Source organism: Melospiza georgiana, chromosome 6, assembly GCF_028018845.1.
Source record: "Melospiza georgiana isolate bMelGeo1 chromosome 6, bMelGeo1.pri, whole genome shotgun sequence".
Lineage (NCBI taxonomy): Eukaryota > Metazoa > Chordata > Aves > Passeriformes > Passerellidae > Melospiza > Melospiza georgiana.
The window spans coordinates 48,566,325-48,579,037 of record NC_080435.1 but is presented as its reverse complement, the minus strand read 5'-3'; the positions used below and the strand labels follow the sequence as shown (position 1 = coordinate 48,579,037).

The window sequence follows — 12,713 nt, the reverse complement described above, 5'->3', positions numbered from 1 at the left end:
TAAGGACAATGGTAATTTGGTAGAATAGAACAGAAATGCAGCTTTTCCCTTTTCCTGTAAGAGGAATTTAGGTTATCTTTTAAAGTCATCGGCATGTTGTGATCACAGCAGTCCTGTAGTGGGGAGGGGCAGGTACCAGAGAATCTAGAGAAGTCCATAAAGGGAAGCAAATGTAAAAGATGCAGCTGAACTGTTTGGCCTAAGGCTTTTTTTCTGAGAGGGAGAAGTAGGATATGAGTAACAGAGCTCAGGTATGAGGTAGGATTTAGCTCATTGAGGCAGCATCTAGAAAATCTGAGGAGGCCCAAGAAATTGTCTGGCTCTCCCCGTTATGGGGTGTAGCAGACCTCCCAGCAGGTCTGAATCTGGGTTAAAGCAGAGTCTGGTTAGAAAATGTAATAGCATTTGCAGGGCTGTGTATCAGCTCCTGCATGCCCTGGCCAAATTTGGCAAAGTTGTCATCTCAAAACATGTGTTCAGTCACTGATGGAAGCATGGGTGTAACAGCTGCTGTCTAGCTAAGGCAAGAAAAAAAAGTAAGGCCAGGATTAATTAGAGAGCCCTTGTGTTTGTGTGTACCCCAGCACCAGGGTGAGAGAGAGGAGCAGCAGCATGTGCCATGGAAGGTCAGGGGTGTGGGGGACAGCAGGGCACATGCTGTGGGTACTGGCTCATGGCAGAGCTCTGAAGGGACCCCTTGGGCAGAGGTCATGCCTGGAGACGGGCTGAAGGTCATCAGAAAAAGAATGTTTGGTTCACAGAGATGGGATGCTCTAAATTTCTTGCAACAAACAGGATTTGTTTGCTTGAACAAGATTGTTCAACTTGTGTCTTTATCATTCACTTCACCTTTCAGACAGATGTATGTTTTTCTCACAGCTTGGATAAAAACCAGGCAGTATTTGTGTTTTATGATTTATCAGAGGGTTGGGTTTTACTGCACTGTTAACAATCCACTGAAGCAAACAAGAAAATGGGTGTTCTGGCAAATCTATACATATGCTATTGCTTAAAGCAAGAACCCTTGGACTGAAAGAAATAGGGAGAATTTTAATCTTTCTCTAACAGCAAACTTCAATGTAATCTAGAGTAGATAAAAATAGATGTATTTGTAGCACATACATAGATGTGCTTCTCTGAAGTGGTTTAGTCACCATGATGGAATTTGCACCAGCTAGGGTGGAGATGTCTTGAAGATACTATGTTGTGCTTTTCAGGTGCAGAAACTGTGGTAAACACGGGAGACATTTCATCCCACTGTCTGACCTCTGGTCCAACTTCAAGTTTGTACTTTCTGACCTTGGCTGATCCTGTGCATAACAATCCTATGCCTATCTCTGCTCAGAGCTTTTGGTGTATTTCTGTGAACCTTAATGATCTATATTGCATTGATATTAAGAAGTTTGCGGTAGAACCTTCTTCTATATGTTATATTTCCAGCTCCTCAAACTTCAGCCCTATCCAATGAGATCAGTGGAAAACTCCGTTCTCTTACCTGAATGCTTTTGCTCAGGGTATGTGTGTGTTGGGGTTTTTTTTAATATATTCTTTTTGATCCCCACCCCAATTTTCACATTAGCTATTAAAATGATTCTGTACGCTTTATGTAATAAAGAACATTTATTAAGTTTCTGTCCATTTAAATGTAAGGCCATACTCAAATATTGCATGTTGTAGAAATTTTATTTCATTTTCAGGATCATGTGCAGACCATGAAGAATATTCACTACAGCACTGTCAAATGCTCTGTCCTATTGCTTCTCATGGAAATTGGCCACATGCCAATAAATGGAATATTTTCAAACATTGTGATCATCACTTGTTGGAAGCCAAGCTTTTATTTTATTGTGAACCTGTCTAGTGAGGCTTCCAAATAAAGTAAAATAATTTTTCTGTGATCTACATTGATGTAAAATTGAGCAGAAGAATCAGTTACAGTGGAGGAAATTCCCATTATTGGTATTGGCATCTGCATCTGTTCAAATGGAGAAAAGCAATTCAATTCACATTTCTTTAATTTGTACTGTGTATTTTCTGCTGAACATCATTTTCCTCTCAAATAGAGTAGCAGACTGCAGAAGTGCACGTCTCAGCTTCTGAGTGCTTGTCTCTTTTCCACTGATGTGGTTCATACAGTGGGAGCTGCTTTGGGGGAGCTGCATAGTGAAATAAAGGTGAAATCTAGTTTCTGATGCTACTGAATTGCTTTTAACCAGCTTTTTATTTGGGGCTTAACCAACCAGTCCTCTTTAAAATAACAGCTGTATTTGTAAGTACCCCGAAATAAAGGATGAGGCTTGAAATGCATCTCAAAGGAACAACTAAAACAGGAGCTGACTGAGTAAGTTATGTGAGCCTGAACTGATGCAGAGTTTGAAGGGGAAAGCTTTCTAGGAATGCTAAACCTTTGCATGGATGTCGTTTTAACCTGATTGTTACTTGTGCCAGTGCATTTATGTGGCCACAATAACTTCCCTGCATAGGCTCCTGTTATTGCTTATGTCTGTGAATCTATGGCTGATTCCAGTTCCATAGAGGAAAATTTGTTCCTTGCATATGCGAACAGTGGTCACTTGGTGAGTGTAAAAGACAAGAAATCACAAGGGTTTCAAAGGTGATGAAACTTAAGGGAGGCTTGATGTCTGACTTGTACAGTGCCAAAACACAGTTCTGTATGGAGGGGAAAAAAGGAGTTGCAATCAGGTTTCTTCAATGAGCAGACATGCTAACTTTCCCTTGTTTGCATAATGAAGTTTTGCATAAAGAAGAAAGCCCCAGACACCTATATATCTTACTTGAAGCCTGGCTGGAGATGAATAGTCGTTTTTGCATGGCAAGTTGCTGAACTTAAATAAGTCTGTAATTTCTGCCAAAAAAAATGCCCAATCTCTTTTAGAGATCCAAGAAATGAAAAAACATTTTGCATATTGCACATTTCTCATGCATGTCTCAGTGGATGTCTGCCCTCTATGAAAACTCCCAAAACATTTATTCAAGGCTGTTTGCCAAAGTTTTGGAGAGTTGTAGAGCCTATGCAGCCTTTGGTTTCAGAGTTAGTAGATTAAAAGCCCTTTCTAGGTGAAAGCTGGCTTGGCAGACATGCCTTTCTCTCTGTACCCATTGGCTTTAGCAGAGTGGAGGTGTGCTTTTGTTTTGTCTTGTGGTGTGCAGATCTGCAGAACCTGCAGTACCAGGCTGGGGCCTGGCAGAGCCTCGTCTCACTGGCCATACTGAACTGGTGGTCTTTGTGCAGAGAAGATGAGAGCAGCTGAAGCTTGTCAGAACACCAAGACACATCTCCAGTCTAGAGATAAAGATGTCATGTGGGACAGTGCCAAATGCTTTGCCCAAGTCCAGGTTGATGCCATCAGTTGCTCTTCCTTTAGCCACCAAATTTGGCAGACACAATTTGCTAGCTGTCCCCAGTCACCTCTGTATTTGCCAAGACTCTTAGTATGGTTTCTAGGAGGATCTATTCCATGATCTTGCTGGGGAGTCCCCTGTGAGCTTCAGGTGTTGTGAATGTAAGGCTGTTCCTGTCTGTGTGCACAGGGCCTCATCTGCTTGTTCTCCCTGGTCAGGTGCTCTGTGTCTCCTGTCCTGACCCAAAAGCTCTCGGTGTGCTCCTCATCCATTGCCAGGCACAGCTCCTTGCACTCCAGCTGCTTATTGACATAGAGAGGATGACTCCCTTGCCTGTCCTTCCTAAAGAGCTGGAATCCTCCATTCCAAGTCCCCAGTAATAGGAACCTTTGCACCATGCTCATGTTTCTAGAAGCCTCTAATACCTTCTGCAAGAAGAGTTTTTTTAATGTAAAGATGAATACCATGTCTGTCCCTGGAAGGGATATTGTCTTTTGCCTCATGATTCTACTGCCTCTTCTCAGGTCTCTTTGAGCCATCACTGATGTCTCATGACCTTAGAAAGACTTCTGAAAGGGATGGGTCATGTGTTTGCTTTCTGCATGCTAAGGGTCATATTAACATTGGGGTGACTGGGGTCATGAGGAGACAAAGGGAACAGGGAGCAGAGAGGACGTGTGTGCTCTTTGCAGTGCTTAAGGAAGCAAGCAGTTTATTGAAGCCAAAGGATGGTGCTAGAGCAATTTAGCCTGCAAATTTGAAGGACTCTGACCTTTGGGAAATTAATGTTTTGTAATGGAAGATACAGTTCCAAAACAGCTTGGTTTGAAGGTGGTTTTTAATAAGGTTATAAAGAGATCACGTGGTGTGGCTGCTTGCCATAGCTGGGAGCTGGATCTGATAATGTCTGGTGGGGTAAGGCTATGGCTAAAGGCTGAACCCTGCCCAGTTGCTTGTAATTGTCATCAGGTACTAAATCTGTCTCTGAATGTCTGGTAGGATGAATAACTCCTGGCCTTTAATAATTTTTCTCTGCAGCTGTTAATCACTCCTTCTTCCCACTGATGATTTTTCAGGGTTTTTTTTCCTCTCAAAAGACTGTGGTTAAAGGTTTTCTGTCCTGCTGGGAAAGTAGCAAGTAGAGGCTCCCAGAACCTGGGGTCACTAGTTCCAAGAAAAGAGTCTGGCAGAGCTCAGCAGCACTGATCCATCTTAAATGCCTAGTTTAAAAAGAAAACAGATTCTTTTGAGTTTGTATTTACTGGCTTTTGGTTTTTATAACTTGGGATACACAGATTTTATTTCCACACTAAGTGGGTTTATTTAGTGCTGAAATTAGGAGCTTTGTAATGTTTCATGAAACAGACTGAAACTTTGTCTTAATATTTAGTGACTAAAGGCAGTTTATTTCCTTTAGTCACTGCTTGCAGTGCCTGTTTTCTTTCTTTTATGGCTTTTTCCACCCTTTTGCTTGAATGTCTGAAGCATTAATGTTGGATGCTTCACTTTATCATTGCTCCTTCAGGATGAAGGGTTAGTGGGCTTCCAGCTGTATCTTTGCTGTGAAATGTTGTGTGTGTTGTAGTGGGAATTTATGGCACTGCAGGTGAATACCAGAGCGATGCTGCTTGAGCTCTACCAAGATCCTCTCTTATTTTCTAGTCCCTTTCAGGGCACTTTGTTCTGATAACAGCACTCTTAAGAAGCATTTTTATGGCTGTAAATGGGATGATATAATGCTTTGAAGATGTGGAGAATATCAATCAGATGGTTCTACCAAATGTCATGTGTGAATGGGGTGGTGGTGTGAAAAGCACTTACGGTGTTGTAGTGTCTGATGTATGAGGGCTTCTATTACTTAGACTGTTCCCTGTTTATACAAACAAGGAAGAAATGCACAAATGTGGCTGCCTTGTGCCTGTGGAGTTTTATCCTACTTGAAAGGTGTTCCATGACAGCCCAAAGTCTTGGGGTTTTTTCAGCCCACCTAAAGAGCACTTAGAGTTTGAGGTGAGATGTTTTCTCTCCTGTACTGCATTAGCTGTACCTACCAGACTGTAAAGGTGCACTCTATTGCCTTTCTTCTTTGCATCTGTGATGCTTTACAGACTGAGGAAATTGAGAACTCTCTCCCCCAAATGCCAACTTTTGGTCCATTTCAGACATAAAACTTTCCAGAATACAGATTAGTGGGGGAAAGCTTGCTAAAAGGTAAGTGTAGTTGGATATTAATTGGTAAAAATAACTGATTAATTGCCTGCTTGATAATCTGTGTGCAAAAAACCAAGCCACAAAAGGTCCTCCCTCTTTTTACAGCTGAGTCTGCCATGTTTCAGATGCCATGTCCACGTGCACTGATGGCTGTGGCTGTGAGCTGGAGCCCCTGGACAGTGAGCACCCAAATACTGGAGTTACTGCTTGGTATTTTCCCTACTAGACAATAAGTTGGCATCTATCAGTGATGAAAAATAATAAAAGCAAGGATTGTCACGAATATTTAATAAAAAAAAAATGTAAAGTATTCTGCTGATGGAAAAGCTAAGGCAACTGAGCTGAGCTTGCCTTTATGCCAGGAGGGGAAATGGGCGATCCACAATGCTGGGGCTCCTGTATTGGCTGGTTTTCAGTGTGGTGGAAAGTCTTAGTGACTACAGATTTTTGCTCTGATGCATTAATATTTATAAGCTCCCTCTGATGTCAGTGTATTGGTTTTCTGTGAAAATGCTTTTTTTAAGATTAAAGCAATACGTTCTTCTTTTTCTTCTTCTTATTTGCTACTTCTTTACATAGGAAATTTTCAAAGTGATATCTGAAAAAGTTAACTTCACTGAATGTATGATAGAAAGTTTGGCTTTACTTTTCAAATTGTAAATTCCATTTGGGATTTTTCATTCTATCATACAGGAAAAACAATTTGCTTAATTTAACCATGACTATGATATACAACCTGATAGTAATTTTCTCTCTTTTAATTATCATTCACTATGATATTCAAGTCCTAGATGCTGTGGGGAATTAGTCCAAACAGTTTACTTTGAGTGTTTCAAAAAAACCCAATCCCAACCCCAAAAGCCAGCTATTCTACATAGTTTGAGGCTCTGGTAAAACATCAATTTCAAGACACTGATTAATGTGCTTTTAGTAACTTGATATTGAATTCTTCTTTAAATCCATACATCATTCCAACTTAAACATGAAGTCAACTAGCATGGTAATTATTTTAATTGCTGTTGAGTACAGGGAATGTTGCATTATCCAGCAGAGTTATTCACTGGTTTCAGGTATAGAGCTAATAAGCTGGAACAGGCTTTAGGCATCTGTTTGATATTGCAGACTAATGCAGCAGTTACTTAAATGTTTCTGGTTTTCCTGTAAATGTTGCAGTGTGTAGATAATCTTTGAAATTAGAAGTATTTTAAAATTAGTGACCTCTGGGAATGTAGTTTAGAACTGACCATTTTTCAAATGTCTATTCAATGAAAGTAGAGAGACACAGTCTCTCTTTGACACAGCTGAGTTGCCTCTTCAGAGGCAGAAGGGAAGTACAGCTAATAATGACCTTTCTTTTTCCTCAGAAAGAGAGATTTGTCAGGAGGCAGCTAGGCTAGCTGGGAATGGGAGCCCTTCCCCTGGTAGCCAGTGGCTCACTTTCAGACTGCATAGGGAGCTAGAAAGTCATGGACAACACCATGAGGGACACAAGAATAGTTGTCAGCACACCAGGTGAAGTAGTTATCCCATGCTGTCCTGTCAGTCATGCCCTGCCTGACCTCTGCTAAGGAAACAGCCCAAAAGAATGTACATGAGAGTGGTAGGATGTATTTTTCTTACTGGCTTTTTAAAGCACAGTAGGAAGAAGTGGTAACTGGTCCATGGCTCAGACTCCCAGCACAGTTCATTCAGCAACTGTGTTGTCTCCATTGTGTGTCCTGCACAGGCAACCCCTTGTTGGGGAATTATGGCCCACAGTCTGTTTCATTCTCTCTGTTTACTCTGTGTTTTGAAGGTCCTAGAGTTTCTTGTGCATAGGATCAGCTATCTTTCCATGCCTGACCCCAAACCCTTTCCCAGGTGACGTAAGGCACTGTGTGTGGTTAGGTGGTATTGCATCAGGGATATCTTCTGCCCTGAGCCTGCTGCTGTGACCTGCCTGGCTGAAAAGCCTGAAGTCACTGGCTTAGGAAATCTTCTGGCCAGGGAATCAGCTAATTACAAAACAGGTGCATGGTAGCTTGACATCCTTATTGTTTGGATACTTCTTGTTTTTAAAATAACTTATTTTCAAATTACAATATTTTGGTAGAGGATTTTTTCCCAAATTAACTAGTCCTCAAAATGCTCCTATGGCTTCTTGTCCCCTGGGTTTAAGTAGAAAAGGCTCTCATATTTCAGGTAACAAAAAGGACATCCTGCTGCCCTCTGAAAAGGGGAAGACCAGCTACAAGCCAGCCTTGGTAATTGCTTCCTTCTTCCTGTACCTTTTTAAGCATGTGTGGCATTGTACCTAAGAGCAGGCACCCCTCCTCTCCATTCCCATGTGCTGTTCTGGCTTCTTCCCTCCTGCTGGGACAGTGCAGTTGGTTCCAGTAAGTCCCAGAATGTTTGCAAAGTTCATTTTGGGGGGATTACAGAAACCATTTGGACTGATTCTCTCTCAAATGGGTTTGACACCCAGCTCACGAATATTTATCTTCCTCAAAGTAGAATAAAAGCTAATTCAGTGTGTATGTAGGCTGACAAGAAATGCAGCTTTTGCCATCAGTCACTGTCCTTCCAGGGACTGTGGTGCAGTTTTGTCTGAAGCTTGGTGTATTTCCATGGTAGTTTTGAGTTGTTTTGTTTACTCCAGGGCACACACAGCAAAAATGTTTGATTATTTTAAGTTTTAGCTTACAATACCTGGAATGCTTCTGAGTAGTCTGCTGCCCTAATTTATAAAATAGCATTCCCCACCTAATTTTTCCTATTTTTCTTGCTTAGCTCTGTGAAAACCATGGTTTCAACAATTTGGCTATTAACTCTTTCTCTGCAAGATTCATATTTTCTTCTCATCACAGAGCTGGAACACATCTGGCCAGCCTCAAGTGATGATCTACAGTTGGGCTTCCCACACCATAATAGCAGTATATTAAACACCCACCACTTACAGCTGCTGTTATCTGCAAGAGGGCTTTGAAATTCTTTGCAAGAGGTGCTTGGTTTCATTTTCTCTTTTATTTCCTTGCTGAGCTCTCACAACAGGCTCTCTGCTGTGTCTGTGCATTGAATGCTGCTTCTAGGCCAGAGAGACTCCAGACTGGTAAAGTGGAAGAGGGGACAATTTGTGTCATAGATGCTGATTGATCGCCTGTCCCTTTGGGCATCCTTGTAATGGCCTCCCAGAAGAAAGGCCTACTGTCTTGGGTGGAAAACTGGAGGAGCCTTTGTGTATTCAGCAGTGTGCAGCATTTGTGACTGTGGACAACAACAAAGACACTCTCAGATAGAAAAGCACTGAGGGCAGTTAGGCAGTCCTGTTCTATGACCTCCCAAAAAAAGGGGACTTTGATTTTCATATATAGGGCTACTGGCACAAGGAAGAGAGATTCCTGTCTTGTGCTCACTGAGGCTTTTCATTTTTAGGTTAAATTTCCTATGTCTTCAAAGTGAGAAGATTCTAACTTATGTAAATACCCTGCATGTACTGGGAGGAGGGCATGGAGCAGGAGTGGCTGGGCTTTGTGCCAGGGATTCAGTTCTGCTCTCAAGCCTAGTGCAGAAATGGTTTGTTTGGCTTGATAGCTTGTCAAAGGCAGTGACTGAGTGTTTCTGACTGCATGTACCTGAGTCTCAATTCTCATACCATCAGAGTAGACAACTGTCTCTACAGATCTGCCTAAGTTGGCTCTACCAATTGCAGTTCTCAGCATTTTGGTTTATAATTCATAGGCCTCTCCAGTCTCTCATTGCTGGAGATTCAGGATCACTGGAATGATTCTCCATGTGGCCAAAGGCTTGGTCCTTTCTGATAAACCTCAAGTATTGGAATTGTGCTCTTGAAGGAATCAGACTGACTGCAAGTCTTTAAACCTGAAGTCTAGGGTGGGATCCTGTGTACCAAGATGATGGGGGTAGAATAAGACTCTAAATAAGAGGATAAATGGCTGCAAGGTGCTGTCTTAATTCTCCTTGACATTTATACATGTATTCAAAAGAAAAGATCTGTCAAGCATGCAGAATGTGCTGTGGTGCAATTTGCACACTCTGAGGGCAGATGAGAAATGAAAAGCAAACTAGATCTAATTAAAACTCAGATGCTTCCTCTGTAATATCAGCCACTTCCTACCTGTGCTCACCTAACAGCCCTGTCAGTCCCAGCACTGCAGCTGCTTAGTATTCATCTTGCCTTACTTCTGGGGACATGAGTCAGAATCTGCCAAAGTGCTTCCTAGACAGGGAATGAGACTGAACAAGTGCTTTCCTGAATTTGAATCAGGTTGTTAGTGCAGATTTTTATTGTTTGCATTCTAGTATGAAGCAGTGCTTTTCCATTAGTTTTTGTTTTTACATTTTCCCCACATTTCCAACACTAACATTTCCTTTTTTTTTCTTTTTTCAGGAAAAGAGGCGTAGAAGTAGTGCAGGTGAGTAAAGGTTCTATTTTCCTGTAAAGAAGGCTTACTGATTTTAAATGCTGTTGTTTGGATGCCAGTGTGACCTGGGCTTAATGATTTTTCTTTCCATTCAGTTCTTTGTGACAGATACTGCTTTTGGATTGACAGGATTCCCCATTTATGAAGCCTGTGTTGAAACCACATGCAGTCCAGCTTAATAGGTGCCCTAGTGAAAGTGGGAATGCAGTTAGGCTTTTCTTGTGTCTGTCAGTTAATAAGTTCTGATAGTTGATTAGGTGATGTTAGTCTTTTAATTGCATTCACAGAATGCAATTAACAGAAACAGGATATGCCCTTTGAAAAAAGAAAGCTATGGCAGAAGCAATGTTCTTGTAACCAAATGAGCAGAGAAATGATACTAAAGTGCTTTCAAGTTGTGGCCCTTCTACAGATAAGTTCAGGTGTTGGCTACATTTGTTCTTTCCCAGCTCTGAATGGTCATATTTCACACAAGATGTTACTTAAAGGATGGTGTCAGCTTGTGAAAGGAATTATGTTACATGTCAGCTGTAACATAGAGCACTATAAGCTCTAAAAGGTGAAGGGGAAGCATGCTCCTCCTTTCTGGCTTATTTTGTGTGCTTAGAAGAGCTGTATGTCATAGGTTTCACTCTTGCTGATACTTACCTGGTGCTCATTTTGAACTCTGAAGTGGTGAGTTCCTCACTGCCTCAATAGCAGCAATAGAAAAGAGAGGAGGAAAATGGTATGTTAGCCTTGGGTAATTAAGGTTGCTCTGAAATCCATGTGAAAGGTGCTTCCCAACACCACCAGGGAGCAGGAGAAAAGCACTTAACACAAAATAAATTGAAATATCAGGCCATGTTATTTTAAAGAATCCACTGTCAAAAAAGACTTAAAAACTTCTCATTGCTAGTTAAAATGGAGAGTATGTCTTTCAGTCATGAGTGGTTGTCAGAGAACTGCATTGTGTTAGAAGGACAAAGGGCACGTACTTTACTGGCTGTGTTTAACCTATCACCACTGCTGCATCATCTTCCTTTCCTGTACCTCCTGTTGCTCAGAGCTAAAGGGCAGTTTCTTTCATCAGTTTTGATAATGGCATTACCAGATTGATAAAAACAAACCTGCATTTACAAAGCACAGCTCGATCAGGAGCACAGGGAGAAAGCTAGCCCATATTTGTGTCACTGTCTAGGGGACATTATTATTTAATACCTCAGTGTATTACAGCTCAATGCCTGCATGTTATATGTGCCTTGCACCTGCACTGTACATTTATGCAGCAAGGGGCTCATGTGAGATGAATTCAGTGATGCATCCATTAGTTGAGCAGAGGGCAGATTCCATTTTACCTCATGGATTAAAGTTATTATCTTTCCATAGGTTTGTGTAGCTTAATGGCTACAAAATTATTGGAAAGTATTTATTTATTGTAATAGCATTTTGGGAAACATTTGGACAGAACTAGACAGGACTTTGTCCCCATAAAAATGCTTTATGCTCTCATAATTTATCATCTCATATTTGACAGTGTGGTTGAGATGTCAGACTGATCTATAGTGGGAATTTGTGCCCCAAAGGCATACCTCAATCCCTGGTGCCTGCTGCTCCGCTGGAGCAGGATGTATTGAAGTGTGTGATCACCCTTTGCCTATCACTTGCATGTTGCTGCATATAACCCAGTGTGCTTCAGCCAGTAGGGAAGGTATCAGGAATGGGCTCTTGGCTCATCCCTTATTGCTAGAAACTTTTGCTTGAAGCACCTTGCATGACCTGTCCCCCTAGCCCTGCTTCCAGATGAAGGATTGTCTTGATGTCTGTCTGGTGCACAAGGTTTATTTGACAGAGGGAATATTGTCTTCCTGAGTCAAGCAACTGCAGCATTTCTTTGATTTGCTTCCCCTTCTCCTTTAAAGAACCTGTCCTGTTAGAGAGAAACCAGCTCTTAGGTCTGAGAGTAAGCATGTAAATCAAAACTCAACATACACAGGATGTTTACCTGATTTCTTTTTTACATAAATTCAGAATTTTTCTGAAGTAGACTTGCTTTCCAGTAAGAAGTAGTGAGTTGGAAGGTAAGGTTTAGTTACTGGCTTCTAGAGAGCAAAGCGTGAGGGACTGGTATGTGCTGACTTCTGTGAACGTACATCAAATTATTCTTTTCCAAAGATGTTTCACAGGAGCAGGAAAGGATTTTCTACTACTAAAGCAAAGTCTTGGAAGTCTTCAAATAAGCATCTGTGTGACTTCTGTTTCCCTCATGCAGGGAGGATTTAGGATAGTCCTCTCTTCTTTGGCTAGACAGATTAAATTCTTTTATTTTGCTTTCTTAGAGCTAATTGTGCTTTATAGATTGACTGAGCTGCTGCTAGACCGCAATTAACCTTTCATGACTTGTGTTCAGGTTTTGTGTTTTGTCTTCTCTCACCCTTCCACTTTCAGCAGAGAGAGTGGTTCCAGGTTTCTATTTTTATTGAGTGGGGAGACATGCACATCCTCCAAAGAAAAATAAAACAAGAGTGGCAGTGGGATGCTAAGCAGGCATTCTCCTTTATCTAGCAGTAAGACCTTAATTAGAACATCACATTGAAAACAAACAGAAAACATCTCAACTTGTGTGGTGATAAATAATTGGAGTTTTTTAGAAATACTGATTATTTTCTAACATAAAAATTCACTGTGAACTCAAGGTGCAAGAGCTGAAATGTGCAACATTATATAGTACAACTGAGT

At 41.3% G+C, this 12,713-nt stretch overlaps 1 protein-coding gene across 1 annotated transcript in view; it reads left to right on the top strand.

The window, feature by feature from the left end:
• ITPK1 (inositol-tetrakisphosphate 1-kinase) overlaps positions 1 to 12,713 on the top strand; it is a 140,494-nt gene that overhangs the window by 21,262 nt on the left and 106,519 nt on the right. Inside the window, exon 3 of the mRNA XM_058026336.1 lies at positions 9,962 to 9,986. Coding sequence (XP_057882319.1) covers positions 9,962 to 9,986 — 25 coding nt within the window. The remainder of the gene's footprint in view (positions 1 to 9,961; positions 9,987 to 12,713) is intronic.